Source organism: Leptinotarsa decemlineata, unplaced genomic scaffold (genome assembly GCF_025532065.1).
Source record: "Leptinotarsa decemlineata unplaced genomic scaffold, Ldec_3_MD MMD2_tig00000576_RagTag_RagTag, whole genome shotgun sequence".
Classification (NCBI taxonomy): Eukaryota; Metazoa; Arthropoda; class Insecta; order Coleoptera; family Chrysomelidae; genus Leptinotarsa; species Leptinotarsa decemlineata.
The window spans coordinates 11,010,296-11,029,561 of NW_027412551.1; the positions used below are offsets into that span (position 1 = coordinate 11,010,296).

General features: G+C 36.0%; 1 protein-coding gene across 1 annotated transcript; it reads left to right on the forward strand.

Moving 5' to 3' along the window:
- The first annotated feature begins 1,569 nt into the window (after positions 1-1,569).
- On the forward strand, positions 1,570-18,526 carry LOC111512125 (uncharacterized). Its single transcript, XM_023168220.2, has 6 exons — positions 1,570-1,819; positions 4,117-4,179; positions 4,243-4,840; positions 7,400-8,275; positions 11,977-12,801; positions 16,741-18,526. The coding sequence occupies exons 1-6, from the start codon at positions 1,760-1,762 to the stop codon at positions 17,076-17,078; spliced, it is 2,760 nt and encodes a 919-aa protein (XP_023023988.2). The 5' UTR covers positions 1,570-1,759; the 3' UTR covers positions 17,079-18,526.
- The last annotated feature ends 740 nt before the right edge of the window (positions 18,527-19,266 follow it).

Sequence of the window (19,266 nt, forward strand, 5' to 3'; positions counted from 1 at the left end):
CTAACGTGTATCTAGTGGACTTCAAAGACTCCAGGAAATCGGTTGGAGGGAAAGATGATACCTTCTTTCGAAACTGCAGCTGCATTAACAGGTGTTTGAGTTTGATGAATAAGTAGGAAACATTCCCGTTCTCGTTCATCATTAAAACTTCGTTCTTGAAATTCTTCGTCATGAACAACACTTGTAAAATGCTATTCATGTAGCAAGTGTTTCCTAAATTATCCAATCCAATTTTCTTCTCTAGATTTTCAGGACAACTCTCTATTGATTCGTAAGGAAGAACATGTTTCACAGAATCTCCATAAAAACCATTTCTCAAGCTGCGATCGATCCTTCCAAGTGAAGAAGGGTTTCGTAGAGGGATCGATTCGGCTCTTGTTTCATGAAGCTCTTCCACTGGAAGGGAAACAGTTCTACGAGGACTGCAACTCATATTTGGGGGGCAAGAATGACCTGAGCCCACTGACCGCACTGAAAAAGAAGAAGGTGGATCAATCACTTGTGAATTAACCTTGATAGGAGACTGATGAATATCCACATATCTCAGCTTGTTTCGAAGAGGTTTAATTTTCGTACTGAAATTAGGCAATGCATGATCTCATCAAAAATTATGTGGAGGAGGTATAGTTCCAAGGACTGAAGCAGCATTGCCACGTTGAATAGTAATACTAATTCTTTCTATCAAAAAAGAGGTAGAACGGTGATCTTTCGTTGCTTGGCCTATTCTCCTTCCGAGTTCATGAACGAATAACAGATACTCCGGGCCATGAACACCAAAAGTTTCAACTGCTACTGGATGAAACAGATAGTTGTTGAAAAAGTAGTTTAAACAAGTATTTCCGTATGTTATGAATTAGATATGATTTTGAAATTGAATTTAACTTATTTTTAGAATATTTCCAGACATGGACTCTTCAAAATCAAAGATACAAATAAAAAACAGCTTTGATTGAATCTGTATTGGTTACAGAATTAGGACGAAAATCAGCCGGTATTGGCCACATTGCGTATTCAGAGCGAGAAGGGCCTTTCCCCTTTCTCGAGATTCTGAAACAGAGTATTGAGTCAACCAGGTGATTAGCTCAATTGATCCACGTCCGATAGTTAAGTTCTTCCTGTATATTATGAACATGACTCATACTCCTACGGATACCCGCAGTCCCCTTTTCATGTGGTCTGTTATACATTTGCCAATACCGAATTCCATACGGATTACATGCGTGTACTCTTTTCTCTCTACAGAAAAGGATCCTCGCCAGAGAAAATGGAGATCCAGGTGACTAGCCCAATTGACCCACGGCCGAGAGTTAACTTCTCCCTTCCTGAATAATATGAACATGAATCATGTGATATATCACGTTGACTAGTATATCAAACTAATGCCACTATATTCTCACCATTCAACATTTCATTTTTTAGTTCAGGGTAACACTCATATCAAGAGTAAACCACATTCTGGTTGTTGAATTATTTATAACAACTATACAAGTCATTTCGAGTTCATCAGTAGAGACTATCTGAAAACCAAACTCGAGGAAACAGGAAGTTGATATGAGATTGACGCGGATCTCATCATTCGCAACAGGGTTTTACTTTTGCTTATATACTGCACGTTATTGATTAATCATTCAGTAACACTGTTATATTGGGATTTTCCTTTAACATTCTTCATCATAATCGTCTTCGTTAAATACCCCGATGATTAATTTTTATTGTAAATAGTGAGTGCTGTGACCCCACCTAGAGAGTTACTCAAACAATGAGTCTGGAAAGAGTGAGAATTTTGGAACCCAGTCAATTATTAGATAAGCTCAAAGAGGTGAGACCGTTTGTGTCAACAGGTTATTGAATATCATTTACAGTTTTCATATACACTTTACTATAATTTCATCATACATAATGTCAAAACATGAAATCAAGAAATGATGAGTTCTGAAACAAAATATGGTGAATCTTAGTATCATAAATAATGTCATAGTTATATTCTACAATCATTAGTAGGTTGAATATGACCCTACCCATTCTGTGACCGAATACATCAATTTTTCAACGGTTGTTGAAGTGAAAGTAAATCGGTTTTACTACTGTTGGAATACTTCATCATCACGTAGACTTATACATTTTTCTATGAATGCATCTGAAATGTGAAATTTGTGACAACGCGGTATATTTTTGTTACTGTAGATACTTCTTTTTAAATATCACTTATCGTTTGCATTGAGTAGGTACACTACATTTCAAAGCAGTTCTTTGGTAGATTTCCCATATTCTTTGTTGAGTATGTTAAAATCATCATCAGTTTCAAAACCTGGAAAAAATCTGACAAAAAATCAGCACTTCAGATGGTCTGATGTCAAGGTCAAAATAATGGTCAAACTGTACGGTATCTTAAAACACGAGTTTCAGAACACATGAGAGACTATAAGACTCTGATTATAAAAAAACCCCTCAACTCACGTTGAGCATGAAAAAGAATATGGACACATTTAGATCATCCAATTATTCTGGATGTTCAACCATATTTATCCAAAGGACTTTTGAGCGAAATGACATATGCGATAGTGTTAACACTAGAAGAGATGTTGATGGCGTTAATACTGCATATATAAATTTGATGAGTAAAATACCGGAATAATTTATCATTTTTTCATTCTTTTCTGTCATTGTTTAAAAAACAGTCACCACCTTATCAGAATCACAAATAAAGCCATTCGTATGTTTCATGTCGTTTTGTGTTGTCTCGGAAATTTGTTTGTTCTGCATTGTTTTTTATTTTTTTTCAATATGTATCTAATATGTCTGAAGGTTTTTAAAAGCTGGTTAACGGAAAAACAAATTTTAAACAGAAACAGATCGACACGAAAAAACTACTTTTCGGTGAGTGATTTAATTAAGAACTCATCATTTCTTGTGAAATTGAAACGATATTAATCGTATAAGTTTTGTGGAAGGTATGTTTACGAAAATTCATTGTTACAGAGCCCTGAAGAATAATTTAATTAAATTCGACACGTCGGCAAGAAAACAATTGTTTTTTAAGAAAAAAATTGATCCTGTTAACCAACCAACCTTTTTTCAGAAAAATTTTTCTGTTTAAAAAATCTATTTTTCCGTTAATCAGCTGTCGCCCCCATACGAACGACAACTCTCAGAAGTTGAGAAACTTGTGCGAGCTAAGGACTAACGAGGTCTTACCTTTTACTGTGTGATTCCTAACACGTTTGCAGAATCATCCCAGCTTCAATCAGATAAATCATCTCGAGAAAAATATCTGGTCGAGGCAGGAATCGAACCCACGGTCTTCCGATCGTGAGTCGGGCGCACTACCACCGCGGCCAATTCCACAATTATCGGATCACTAAACTAGTTATATAACTGATTATTCACAACATTATACAGGGTGTAACATAAGTACGTTAAAATATTTAATTAACTTAATTTGCAAGCGAAGAGTGTCAAAAATTATTGAAATCAAATTTGGCTATAAAGTAATATGCATCGATATACAAAATTGTAAATATCTCGAAAACGATCACCTCCGGCGTTGTTGAGGAGGTGTACCTTTTTTACTTGAAAAAGGTATGGGAAATAGGTTTTTTCATGAAAAGTACCAATTACTGTCAAAAAAGTTAGGGCAATTTGAAATAAATAATGACAGCGTACGCAGCGCCCTCTAGATGTTATATGAAAATTAATACGAAATTATGATTTCCCGCGTCAAAAAAAACCCGGGTAACGAATTTCGTGCAAATAACTTATTTTTTGCAAGAGTTACTTTCAAAAAGCGAACAAAAAAATTCAATTTCAACACCTCGTATCTCCGAAACGAAGCATTTTCGGACACAAGTTCATATATACTTTTTTTCTTAAAACTGTCTCAGGAATACGTCACTTGAATATTTTAACGTAATTATCTTACACCCTGTATACAAAGTTATAGATTCATCACAGTAATTACCGCTTCCACTGCTGCCATCCAGTTCCCTTTTGTCTTTTGAGCGGTAAAAGGAGATCATTCAAACATCACTGTCACTTGTACCTATTTATGTCAGGGAAACCCTTGAAAAGTATTTGAATATCTTCACAAATATTGAGATATTCCCAATCTTTTTTCAGAAAGGACACGGACTAGTGGCAGCAATTTTGAGCGATAAAAATATATCCGGAGAAAAACTAATAGTGAGTAAATAATTCCTGTCACTCAATAAGTTCCAGAATTACTTCTTTCAAATTCCATTCCAGGAGCTAACGGAATTTGAAACAATAAGATGGAAACTTCCATTAAGTCAGAAAAAGGTGTTATTCAATTTCATAAAAGATCTGAAAGAAAGTCCATCCTTGATTTTGGAGGACCACACTACCAAACCGAAACAAGAGTTTTCCAAATCGACACGGAACCATTTGGAAAAACCAATAATTTCAAAACCGAAACCCAAAGTCAATAACGATCAGAATAAAGCCGCGTTCAAGCAAAAACTAGGAACATTGATCAGTGGTCCAGATATCCGTCTCGTGGATTCGAAACCGACCCTTCCACTACGTGCCCCAGACCTGAGTGTACCTTTCCATGGGCAGTCCACTCCCCCAAGATTCGAAAAAGGTAACAATAGTCAACAGAAAGCAAGTTTTCCGGATCCCCCGAAAGATCAAGGAGGAGGAAGAAAACTTCCACTTCCTGAACCAACAGAACCACGAAATGCAAATAGAAACAGAAGTCCGTCGAAGCCTGGATTGGTTAGTAACAAAGGAAAAATTCCCACACCTGTGGAATCATCGACATCCAGTCAGACCAGCACACCTTCCAGATCTAACGCTAGCAACAGTGAGAAGACTCGCGCAAGTAAATTTCAATTACCTATGCTTTTTATTGGTTTGGTAGATTCGGTTTGTAAATCGATTTTAATAATTTTTTTTAAATGTCAAATACTGAAAGGTCTACCTTGGGACAAAATTTGAATTGTTTATTAAAGTTTCAGGGCATACTACGCGTAATATTTTTTCTTACTCGAAAATCGGGATTTTTTATTAGCGATTTTTTTATTGAAAAAATCACTACGCCACTGGATTCAGAATGCCTCTAAATAGGTGTGACCAAAATTTCATGGAAAAAAATTCATTATTAACAAAGTTATGACAACTCAAAAATTCGAAAACTCACACAGCTAACGATCACAATATATCATTTTTTTATGATTTCAACAATAAAGTGCCGCCAGATGAAAAAAAAACAAATAGCGTAAATATTTTTAATGAAAATAACGGAATTACATTCACACAATTCAGCTAACAATGAAGCAAACAATTTTAATAAACGTAACTAATAACTAATTATAGAAATGTTTCGATTCAGTGCAACAAATAATCCTAACTCATATTCAAGTAGTTCTTGAGGGCTAATATCTGCACATACCTGTCGAATTCTTGCACAAAGTTCATTTCTATCTTTTGAGCGGTTTTTGTAAACCTTTTGTGTGAGAAGTTCTCAGAGAAAAAAGTCCAAAACTGTGAGGTCTGGAGATCTGGGTGGCCACTCTATAAACGGACTACCACGGCCTATCCATCGGTTTGGAAAATGTTCGTTGAGCCATTACCTCACAGATCTGGCATAATGAACTGAACACCCACCTAACTGGACAATTAAATTTGATCGTTCATTGATTGGCAGCTCGTGAATAGCATCCCAAAACTCTGTGTTTAAAAATTCTAGAAACCTCTGCGCATTAATGTTTTCCTCAAAGAAAAAAGGACCAATAATTCGTTCGTTCAATATCCCACACCAGACGTTGATTTTTTGGGAATACTGGCTTTTACAGTTTATTACCCGGTTAGGATTATCCGCTGCCCAATAGCGACAATTCTGTGATGACACTACTCCATTTGTAGTGAAAGTGGCTTCGTTGGTATATAAAATATTTTTTAGGAAATTTCTATTGTTTGAATATTCCCCTTGGGCCCATAAACAATATTTCAGGCGTCTTGCTTCGTCGCCTTCTTGAAGTGTGTGTAAAAATTTTGGCTTGAAAGGTTTAATATTCTTCGCCTTGAGACATCTCCGAATAGTTTCTCGTGGAATATTCAAATCTAAAGTGGCATTCCTTATACTGGCATAAGGATTATTTCCGAAATAATCTGAAATTATTTGATCATTCCTGTCATTCCTGTTTCGTCTTTGTACAGGATTACTTCTTAACATCATTTTTGATACTGCACCAGTTTCATAGAATATTTCATTTATTTTATTTACCGTACCGCAGCTAATACGAGTACGATCTGGATGTTTCTCATTAATACTCTACAAACCTCTCTAGCACTTCTAACGTCATCTCCCGAAAGGCGTACAATTTCAATTTTCTCTCTTACGCTCAATTTTGTAGCCATGACACAAAATAATTCGAAGAACTGTAAGGTGAATATTGTTGACAATAAGTACACTTAAATCTTTCACAAGTGTCAAACTGTAATATCATTTCCATGGCAACTAAGATTTAAATTGAAATATTAGGTCTCAGTTTTAGTTAATTTGCGTGAAAACTTGAATGTAATTCCGTTATTTTCATTAAAAATATTTACACTAATTTTTTTTCATCTGGCGGCACTTTATTGTTGAAATCATAAAAAAAATATTCTCATGGCTATATCTGTTGATATAGGGTGTTTTTTGTAACTGTTAGCTGTGTGAGTTTTCGAATTTTTGAGTTGTCATAACTTTGTTAATAATGAATATTTTTTCATGAAATTTTGGTCACACCTGTTTAGAGGCACTCTGAATCCAGTGGCGTAGTGATTTTTTTAATAAAAAAATCGCTAATAAAAAATTCCGATTTTCGACTAAGAAAAATTTCGTAATATGCCCTGAAACTTTAATAAACATTTCAAATTTTGTCCCAAGGTGGACCTTTTAGTACTTGACATTTCAAAAAAAAAATATTAAAATCGGTTTACAACTTCAAATTCTAGGGGGGTGTTTCCATTAAAAATGGGTCACACTGTATATTATTTTTATGTTACAAATGCAAATTAATACCATTTTAATCTTTTTATTCCTCCTTTACTATAAGCATGTTATGAATAAACAAATATCTAACCATTGAATATGAAGTTTTCTCAGGAATATAATTAAAAAAGCCTTTGAACACTTTTAGAAGAGTAAATATTATACGTTCATTAAAATATTTAGGTCTGGTGGTATGCCAATATTTCTCAAAAAGTCAAGTGGTACGCAGGTGCCAAAAGGTTGGGAACCCCTGGTATAGATTGATATGGAAAGAATAATATGAAGTTTCACTTGAATTTTCTGGAGATTGATCTCACTGTAAATACAACATTTAGCAAAATTCAATCGTCTTTTAGTAGTTTTGATTCAAAATAAAAAAACTCATTTATCAAATAACTATTTCAGCGGACAATATACCAAAGCCTCCTCTTCCGTTACCAACGGAAAAGAAAGTTCAAACCAAACGTTCCGGAACTAACACTTCCACAGTCACCAAAGTGAAATTTCCGCTTCCGGAACCAGTAGAGTCGAATCCAGTATCTCCCAAAGCAAGTACCACATCAGCAGTTAAATCAAAGCTACCGCTACCACCCAATGCGGACCGAAGACCTGCTCTGCCTTTACCAAACAAAGAAAGAACCCAGACTCCGACAAAGTCGAAACTACCGACTCTTGATGACACGTACGTGGATATGTCTAAGCAAGACGATATTAACTACGGGTATCTCACACCTAATGACCTTGCAATGTCCGGTAATGAGCCTCAACGACTAGGTCTACCGACACAGAGCTCAAAAGCCGCTGAAGAAGATGAGCCTACATACGACGATCCTGACCAAGTTTACGAACCACCTCCCAGAATAAATTTGATCAAACAGCCTTCTCCGGGGATCAACAGAACTTCACCGATGATCTCAACGAGAGGATTAGACAATTCCAATAACCAGCAAAATAAGGTCCCGGAAAACAGGGGGATGACTTATAAGACCGAGGAGAAGCAGGGAAACGGTTTTCTGAAAAATTTATTTAAAAGGAAGAGCAAACTTTACGAAAATGTGGAAATAGAAAACAATGGCGAACATCGTGTGAATGTTTCCAAAAAAATCGAGCTCACGCTTTCCAGACCATTACCAGATTTGCCAACGGTGGTGAACACTCCGCCAAGAGTCGAGCAAATTCCCATCGGAGAACCTGCGGGTTATATCGAACTGACCCTACATCCTCCCGAACAGGAAGAATTTTACGAGAATTATGATAAAAAAAGCGTGAAAGAATTACAGGGTGAGTAGAAAATTTTTTTGTACTGCTTATATTTTTTTTTCAATTTCGGGATGCTCCACAAAGTGAAGTATTCTTCGAAACACTCTAAGTTTTAATGCTTGATTTTGGTTTTGGCTACAATGAACTAGCTAAGAATTTAAATAAAATTCTAAAATATTTTTTCCTCACTCACATTTAAATATTCTGATATGAGTCTTGAAATAAATAACGACCAATATAGTCATTCAATAACTTGAAAACATTATAATAAAGTACCGAATGCATTGTTAACAGAATATAATAAGCTTACACTCTTGCATAATACTTCCTAAGTTGAAATTTCGTCTACCAAAAGTATTGATTATTTAGGAGTATTTTTAGATAGTCACTTGAAATGGGAAACGCATATCAATAATATCATAAAAAATTGAGATACTTACTACATAAGTTCAAATATTTATCAAATATCCTGAAAATGGAACAAATGAAAATAATTTATCATTCATTAACGGAATCGCGTTTATTATATGGAATCGTAGTCTGGGGAGGATCTTATAAAACTTTGATACGAAATCTTGAAACTATACAGAAATTCCTTTTGAAAATTACATTCAACAAAACAAGATGATTCTCATTTGACTCGTTACACACCGAGACCAAAGTAATTGATATTCGCCAATAATTCTGTCACAGTCTTCTCATGTATCAACACAAAAATGAAATGTCCATTCGGATATCACATATACATAACACAATACACAAAACAAACGCCCTTAAAATACCAAAACCAGAAAAAACCATTGTACAAAGATGCCGTACCTAAATTATATAACACATTGGACATTGAGATGAAAAAAAAAATAATTCCCTAGATTTGTTTAAAAGTCATACAAAAAAATAGTTACTTAGTATACCTTGAGAAAACTCCGATTCATCGATACAAAAGATAATTACTACATTACGAAACCATTTATGCTTATTGAGAATTCGACAAATTGTCACGTAGGGTATACCTATCTCCCTTTCAGCCTCGTGCAGATAAGCATTTGGAAATGCATGAAAGTATCCCAAAACTGTTATACCATTGTCATCATCATCCACTTTAGTCTTCTTACGAATGATTTTTGGACGGAAGGTTCCATTCAACCTACAGTTTTTTAGTAGTCGATTTATCACATTATTATTAGGCTTCGGAAGTTGTGGATATCTTTCATGAAATACTCGACATGTTCTACTTGCAATTCTATTGCACTTACCATAAATTATTTATAAATTCAAGAAATCTTCATTACTGTAACCTAATCTTGACATTATTATATTATAATTGGTAGCTATCACAATCAGTCAAAACTACCTACGAAAGTCTGACGTTAAATAATTGGTTTATTTATTTTTACGGAGCAGTGATGAATTCAAAAAAACGAGCAAGAAAACCACGTCAGTTTCCGTTTGAAACAGTTCATCTCGAAAACGGTTCAAAATAGAAAGAGTATTATCTGAACAAAGTTAATCTAAAATTGGATGTAGAGCTCAAAAATGTTGAAATATACAGGGTGTTCCATTTGAAAAAATTGAGTTCCACTCATTTTTCATGAGATCAAATTATCTGCATTTTTTGAAGACCCTGTATGAGGCAAATGAAAATATGACTCGGAGTGAAGATCCTCATAGTATCACTCCACTCCATTTCAAATTTGATCGTTTTAGTGCAAGAGAGTTCAAGATTATCAGCATTTATAAAAGTTCATGTTTGGTAAAAAAAATATCGAAATTAATTTATATCTTCTAAACGGTAATAGATAAGTATAGGAAAATAGTATATGAATTTGTTGACAAAGTGATAATGAATCATAATATGATATTATATACGGGGTGTTCCATTTGAAAAATCAAAGAAGCCGCTACTTTATAGTAGAAGCGACAACGCCGCTTCGTCTGAAATATTTTAGGCGTATAGGTCATATTGATTTATGCATACTGTGAAATTTTCAGGTTGATCCGTTAAATAGTTTGTCAGAAACGGCTAATTAACGCTCATCATGAAAAGCCCTGTATAGTTTGACAATATTGGACATTATACTGAGAGACTCAACCAACCAATGTGGAAATTGCAAAGATAACACAATTTACTTCTGTAAAAAATGCAAATTCAATCTGCATACAGATTATTTTGAAAATTTTCATACAAAAGAATACTTAGTCTGTTTTCTTTTATGCATTCATCATTATACACCTAGTTTTTGTTGTCGATATGATAATTTAGACCACAGGTGTATATGTTACGGGCAACGTGATTAACTGGGCATTATTAATAAAGGCCGGCCAATAATAATAATGCCCAAGAGCGACGGACGAAGTCATTAATTTATCACTTTCACTGGCCATTATCAATAATGCCCGACGGCCCGTGGTCCATGTAATAAGTCAGTGTTTGTGAATTTATCACTTGGACCTCGCAGTATGGATAACTCTCTATTTGTAGCCGTATTTGTATGTCTCGTAAATGATCATTGGTATGTGTCAAATAGGTTGAAACTGATTGTTAGTGATTGTTAGTGAAGTCTTCTATCATGAATGACTATAGTAACATAGCTATGACTGACATTTATGGACTTGCTTTTGTCAATTCATTGGAAGCTAGGTGGTTGTACAGTGAACGATTTCCTAATCGTAATGTACCTAATAGAAAAACCTTCCAAAGAATACACCAACGACTTCGTGAAACAGCCAATGACAGAACGGTAGAAGTAGAAGAAAATGTGTTGGCCATGACAGAAGAAGATCCAGGTACCTCTGCTCGAAAAATGCGAAGTAACGGGACAATTTGGAATATTCTTAGAGACTATTTGTTGTACCCATACCACATAAAACGGGTTCAGGCACTTCTTCCTGCAGATTTTCTTTCACGTATCGCATTCTGTTAATGGCTTTTGCGCACTTTGGTTCAAATTCCTCAACTACCGATGCTTATTGTTTTTACTTCAGTTCTTGTTAAACGTTTGGGTGGGAATTGTAGGTGACTTCACAATTGGACCGGTATTTGTGCCAGGAAGACTTATCGGCGAGGTATACCGCAACTTTTTGTACAAACACTACCTCAGTTTTTGGAGGATGTACCATTGGTTAGAAGAAATACAATGTGGTTTATACACGATGGTGCATCAGCGCATTTTAGCATATTGGCTCGAGAGTTTTCAACAGTAACATACGGAGATCGCTGGATTTGTCGAGGGGTACCTCACTTATGGCCTGTTCGATCACCGGACCTAAATCCCTGGATTATTTCCTATGGAGCCACCTCAAGTCATTAGTTTATACTACTTCAGTAGAAGATGTGTAAGATTTGAGAAATCGGATAATTGTTGGGTGTAACGCAGTCAAAAACGATCCTGGTGTTTTTGAAAGAGGAGGAGAAGATTAGATGATTAGATTCTTGCATCCAAGCGGGGAATAGTCATTTTCAATAGTTCTTGTAGATTAAAGAACATTACATTTAATTTTTGGAAATGAATTGTTATTGTCAAAATTTTCTCGCTCCGTATCTTCGAAACAAAGCCCCCTCAAAAATCTTCAGAGGACAAAATATCCTTAGAATAGTCCAAGGAATAGTATTTAACTTTTTGCCGCATGTTTAATGAACACCCTGTATATAGTCGTGGTATTCGCACTCTTACTCCATTTTTGTTTCTTTCAAGATTATGAAGTGTTAAGTTTTTTTGTAGATGAGGATGAAGAGGCGAACTACAGCAATACTTCAGAACTTCGGCGTAGTCCTCACCCTACGCCATTGCCAATAGCTCCAACTGATTTTAGTAACACACCTTCTCCCAATGAGTTAGCTGCAAAACTTGCCATGGACTTAAGAGCTAGGGTTTGGCGTAATGAGGCCCAATCATTCGATACGGACGGAAGCGACTTCGAAATGGATCCAGAAGAAGGCGACGAAGAATATCCAGAACAAATTTACTCCAACGAAGGAGTAGCAGTACATAACAATTTGACGCAGAAGCCAAACCCAGCAATTGTCAGATCAGGAAACAGCAAAGCGATTGATCAGCAGAATGTCGATGACCAGATGGAAGGAGGAATTTATGGAAACATTGACAACCCTGCCGCAAACATTTGGACATCCAGACCCCTCCCGCTAACACCAGTCGATAGAGTTGATACTGTGGAAAGAAGGAAGAAAACTACTGGATTCAATTACACCAGTCCACAGTTCACTCCTGTCAAAAATAGCTCCACTCGTGGCATGGAAGAAGATGAGGCCGAACAAATCTACGGGAATGCCGAGGCTGAAAAGACTCATGCCGTGGCTGAGAACTCTCATGCGGAGAAAACTAGAGTTGACACTGTGGAAAGAAGGAAGAAAACTACTGGATTCAATTACACCAGTCCACAGTTCACTCCTGTCAAAAACATCTCCACTCGTGACATGGAAGAAGATGAGGCCGAACAAATCTACGGGAATGCCGAGGCTGAAAAGACACATGCCGAGGCTGAGAAGTCTCATGCCGAGAAAACTCCAGTGCAGCGGGAGTCTATATGTAAGTTTACATACAGAGGCGCAGAAATTAAGACTTTTCAAATAAATCCTTTTTTTAATTTAAGAACCGGCATCCACCTTTCAACCACTCTTAAGTTTGCTATGAAATTGATTATTTGCCTGTAATATTACTTTCCATTATGAACTTGCCTGAGGCATATATATATATATAGGGTGTTTCTTAAACACATGCTAATATTTAAGGAGGTAATTCTTAGACCCATTTTAAGGAAAAAACGTCCTATGGACGTATGTCCTAAACGCTTTAACTTTTGAGATACAGGGTGGCAAAGTTTTCAAAAATAATCAGTTTTTTAATAATAACTGAGATAATTTTGTAGACATCTTTAGCATATTTGGTACATATGTTCCATGCCTCAAGGCGCAATTCCTGATGTACAATTTTCTTAATTTTCTCTGCCAGTGGCGTACGTACGAGTTTTGAAATGGATATTTTTGGCGAAAAAAATACTACGCCACTGCTTTATCTTGAATTAAAAATTATTTTTAAAATCTCCATACATTTTTGAGCACATTTGATTTGCTGAGTTTTCTTTGTCCGACGCATGGTTTTCGCTCAAAAAATTAAAAATCGCTTTACTTAAGGATAAATTCCTTAAAAATCTGAAGCGGTATCGTGCATCGACTGAAAGCAAACTAAGAGATCAGATTTGTTGCAAAATAATTGAGGATCTAAAAGGTATTTGTTTGTTGTCAGATGCACTGTTCTCAATTAAAATTACGTCATAACGCAGCACCGCTTAATAATTTTTGAAAACATAAATTTAGTTATCCTGGAATAAATGACGTGAAGCAGAATTTATTTACTGCACCTCTTGGAAATATGGAGTTTGTCGATATGTGATTTCTTTTGAAGATTAAAAGCAGAAAAAACAGCGTACCCACCATAGCAATAAAAAACGAATTCTCTGTATGTACAACCGTCAGTAGCTAATATTGATGTTGTTTTAAAGTAAGGTGTTGGTGTTAAAAACTGTCACAGCGCATTTTGATTGATTTTGAAGTGTTATTGAAGTTATTTTGGTAGTCCGCTGTTTTTCTGAATATCAGTAAATATGGTAAATTATACGAATGCGGAAATGGCGCAAATGCATTACGTATATGGCCTTGCCGATGGTAATGCAACAGAAGCCAGGCGCATTTATCAGGAAAGATATCCTAATCGTGCCTTACCAGATAGCCGAACCTTTTCAAATATTCATCGTCGACTTGGGGAAACTGGTAGTTTCAAGAAAGGGACTCCGGAAGGTAGACCTCGTGTAGTAAGAACTCCTGAAATTGAGGAAGCGGAGCTGCAAGAAATTGAGGAACATCCTGAGACAAGTACGAGGAAGATCGCTAGAACTCTGGATATTTGTCATCAAATTGTTTGGCGTATTTTGGTTGATTTTTTGTTATACCCATACCATATTTCAAGAGTGCAGGCATTACTCCCCAGAGATTTTCCACAGCGTGTGAACTTCAGTCAGTGGTATCTACAAATTATTGCACTAAATCCGCAGTTTGGGACACAAATTTTGTTCACAGACGAAGCAAATTTTTCTCGGAATGCCATTCAAAATTTCCATAACAATCATGTGTGGGCTGAAGAAAATCCCCATGCAATAACCGAAACCCATTTCCAACACCAATTTTCGGTTAATGTATGGGCAGGAATTATAGGTGATCATCTAATAGGCCCATTTTTTCTACCAGGACGCCTTGATGGTCGTTCTTATTTACACTTTCTCGAAGAAGACTTACCTGGGTTATTGGAAGATGTGCCACTTGCGTTAAGGAATCGAATATGGTACATGCACGATGGCGCCCCTGCTCATTTCAGTGTAATTGTCCGAAACCATTTAAATACAGTTTATCCTGATCGTTGGATAGGTCGCGGAGGACCTCAGCAATGGCCAGCAAGATTCCCCGATCTCAACAGTTCAGATTTTTTTTATGGGGTCACCTTAAAACTCTTGTGTATAAAACTCCCGTTAATACTTCAGAAGATTTTAGAGAGGGAATAGTTGCCTCGTGTGAAACTATACGAAATACGCCGGGAATATTTGAACGGGTGCGTAATTCCATGCGTAGAAGGGCGGAAGCATGCATACTAAGTGCAGGTGGCCACTTCCAACAATTTTTTCAATCAGTTTTGGTATTATTACTAATTAACAAATTTGTGCTATTCGTTTAGACTTACTGTCACAAAATAAAATAAAACTCGTTTTTGTGAAAAATTTATTTTTTTGGAGATTATGTTTTCAAATATTATTAGGGAATTGGTAATGCGTTATGAAGAAATTTTCAGATTTTCATTCATTTTAGAATTGATCTAATTTCTTAATTTGCTTTCTGTCGATTTTTATTTTTTTGAGTGAAAATCATGCGTCGGACAAAGAAATACCAAGAAATCAAATTTTCTCAAAAATAAATGAGGATTTTAAAAATGATTTTATTTTGAAAAGAAAGCATTGGCGTAGTACTTTTTCCCCAAAAATATTCAATGCGAAACCCGTAGGGATGCCACTGTTTAAAAAAATACAAATTTGTGTACATCAGAAAATGCGCCTTGAGGCATGGAACATATGTACCAAATATGCCAAAGATGCCTACAAAATTATCTCAGTTATTAATAAAAAACTGATTTTGAAAACTCTGCCACCCTGTCTCAAAAGTTACGGCGTTTAGGACATACGTCCATAGGAAGTTTTTTTCTTAAAATGGGTCTAAGAATTACCTCCTTAAATATTAGCATGTGTTTAAGGAACACCCTGTATATATATATATATATATATATATATATATATATATATATATACATATATATATACATACATATATATATATATATATATATATATATATATATATATATATATATATATATATATATATATATAAATATATATATATATATATATATATATATATATATATATATATATATATATATTGAATGATGCAACAAATTTTTCTTTATTTTCAGTATTCCAATAGTAAATTTTACAAAAAGGATTCAAAGCTTTATATCTTCTATTAATTATCTGCGAGCGCTTTCGACAGTTGGTAGCACTGTCATCATCTAGGCTCTACTCAAACTGAACGTGTCATCCTGTTGTATGTCCTTTTATACGGTCCGAACGCTGTATTCAATTTGAGAGCCACTGGTAGACAGCTGTTTCAGCCTGTTAGGTATCATCAGTATCGGGTAGGCGGTCCTCGATTGAAGACAAAATGTGAAGAGCCAAAAATAGTACTTGATGAAAATGGCTGTGTGAACCTAAGCGAGACAAAAGTGGAACTACCTGTTGGTGTGAACAACTGCTAACGCAGTTTCAAAGGTTTTAAAGATTGATCAAATCACAAACGCCGACATACTCATAAAAACTTTGCAAGTCAACTTGGGTGTCACTCACTGTCTACACAGTTTTCGGCCACTATTATTATTCATCCATAGAGCGTAGATACAGTTTGCGATGCCACCGAAGCTATGAATCATACAACAGAGTTTTTGAATACATTGGATTTGCAAGGCATGCCACTGCATAATTTGCAACTGAATGATCGCTCCGTTATTTGAATCCACCACGGCTGTGCAACAGCTCTCGATGAGTCATTGAAAAATTATTGAAAAACATTGTCGAAGCCAGCATTTTGAATTGCAAGTTCTGAGGTGACAATATATCAATACCACAAATCCATATTATACCTACAGATGTGCCAATTTATTTTGAACGTGTACAATTTTCAAATAGATTGGAATTCGCAATGATCAAGGCCAAACAATATCCGTTTGTGGCATGGATTTGAGCACACCATGTGGCGTGCTCTCGTTTAAAAGATTTTTCGTATCTTTGGCCAATAAAGTATTATATACTAAAGAAAACTGGATATTTTTCGAATATCCATGTGTTGATTAGGATATTTTCTGTTACAGTCAACATCAGCAACGAGCCCTATTACCGCTACACTGATAGGAAAGGAGCAAAACAACTACTGCGACCCCTGAAAAATGGAGCTTTTCTTTTCAGACCAAGCGAGAAGCATTTCCTAGTGTTGACCACGAAGCACAACAACAAGTTCTACAACTTCGGAATCGAGAGGTCGCAGGCCGGCAAAATCCGGCTGACTGCTGATTATCGTTCAGAGGTCCCAGAGTTTTCCAGTTTGCAGGAATTCGTCGAGTACTTCTCCAAAGAACCGCTCACGTTCCAGGAAGCAACATCTTTGGCGATGATCTACTTGAATCCGGTTCTTCCTGAGGATGTATTTTGAATGTTCCATAAAATTTTTGAAGTTAGCGAACTTTATGTATAATATTTTTCAAAATTTGCTCTGCTGATATTCCAGAAGAAAAAATAATAATTGGGTGTTTCTTAAACTCTTGTAAGTTTTTGAAGTAACCTTCTTATCAGACTACACAGAGACAAAAAATGAAACGGGTACTTCGAAAAAAGATATATCAGATGAATTTAATGATCATTTTTTTAGTGCGGGAAAAATTGGCTAATACTATCAAACAAAAATATAATGTGAAATCATCTATAAACATTCATTGCCAACATAAACAATAGAAACTAACCTGAATGAAATAAGAGAAACCATCATGAAATAAAAAAATTAAAAACACCAGGTGCCGACAATCTTACTGCTGAGGTACTTGAAAGTATAATGAACGAAATAGTATATCGTGAATTGGGGCGTCAGAACAGGAAAATTTCCTGAAACCTTCAAAAGTGCGATAGTTAAACCACATTTCAAATAGGCTAATCATGTCTACTTATCGACCAATTCCTCTAATGTTGAATCTTGGTAAAGTCTATGAAATGTTTCTGAGAACACTACTACTCTTGGAATAAAATTATTTCTGAAAACTAATTCAGTTTCATAGGAACTATGTCAACAGTTGATGCTATTGTCTACTTATCTACTACAACCAGTGGAAATATCGACAAAATAGATCCCACTCTTCGTGTATTCTCGGTGATTGCATGTTAGTTGAGTACGGTATTCTACAAGGAACCGTTAGTGGACCCTTGCTTCTCAATGTATACATCAATGACTTACTAAAACTATCGGTAAACGAGGAAGTATTAACTTTTTCCAATGATACGGAGAGAAACAGCAGAACGTAAATTCTGAAAAGTACTCAAGTGGTTTAACAATCGCCTCCCGACAGTAAACTTGGATGAAACATTATATCTACTTTCCATATCGTACGCCAGAGGCTTTCCAGATCACAACTTTTCGAAAATAAGTGTAGATAATACTGTAGTTGAAGTCTACTTTGAAACCGAAAAAATTATTCTGCAGAGAAATTATTCTCACTTAGCTCGAAGCTATATAACAATGTTAAAAATGGATACCCAACCTCCCTGAATTAGTAATCCATCAATGTGTTAGTTGAAGTAATGAATACTACTTCTGAATTCTTCAATATAATTTGTATTGGTAGATTAGGTCTACCGATAAAATATTTCCTTTTGTTATTGTTTTGTTGTTTTGCTTTATATTTGTTGATGTACCATTACCTAGTGACAAACATATGTGTGCTAAAAAATTGAAAATAAAATATATGGAATTTACCACATTCAAGGATTGTCCTTATTTATTCATTTAACGCTAGGCTTAAATTTATGTATACATTCATGTACCTATAAAGTGGTGATGAACTTATATTTGTATTCTTCATTTTGTGTGGTGAATAAATATTATTATTATTATTTTTTTTTTCACCGTAGTGTGCGCTGGTCAGGTCCTATCCCCCGAAGCCCCGATACATTCGGGGGGGCGCGCCAGCATAATCAACCAATGACCACTCCCCACACCGTGGGGTAAGTGATCATTGGGTCCGAGAATCATGTGCCCTTAGCAAACGTAGTGAGCCAAGAATGACAGCCTTCTGCATCTGTGCGGCTAAGATTTCTGCCTTAGTGCGGCAAGCCGGTATGATTTTGAGATTCGAGAGTAGAGAAGACATCATTCCACCAAGGACTCCAATAATCAGAACGACCATCTTGACAGAGTGATCTGGATAGAGTCTGCGGAGTTCGAAGAGAAAATCTCGATATTTTATCCATTTTTCCTCCTCTTTTCTGACGATATTCGTCTCGCCAGGAGCTGAAAACTCCACGACAAACATCGTTTTGGTCTGGAGATCGAGAAGGACTACATCAGGCTTATTAGCTTGTATGAGCCTGAGGGTGGGGAACGAATAGTTCCAATAAATTCGGCACTTCTCGTTCCCCACAACGGATTCAATATCCCCGGAGCGTAGGGCAACACCGGTGTCTCGTCAATACCGTAAGAGTGCCGTAGATGGTAATACAGCACTCTTAGGACCGCGTTATGTCGATGGATATAGGCCGAGACCGCATATGCTGGACATGCTGATAGCAAGTGCATTAGGGTCTCGAGCGCCTCGCGGCAGGCCCTGCACCTTGTGTCAGGAACCTCTATACCC

Coding starts and splice junctions, on each gene's coding strand:
- LOC111512125 (XM_023168220.2), top strand. CDS start 1,760: ATGAGTCTGGAAAGAGTGAGAATTTTGGAACCCAGTCAATTATTAGAT. Junction 4,180..4,242: donor TATCCGGAGAAAAACTAATA/GTGAGTAAATAA, acceptor ATTCCATTCCAG/GAGCTAACGGAATTTGAAAC. Junction 4,841..7,399: donor CAGTGAGAAGACTCGCGCAA/GTAAATTTCAAT, acceptor TAACTATTTCAG/CGGACAATATACCAAAGCCT.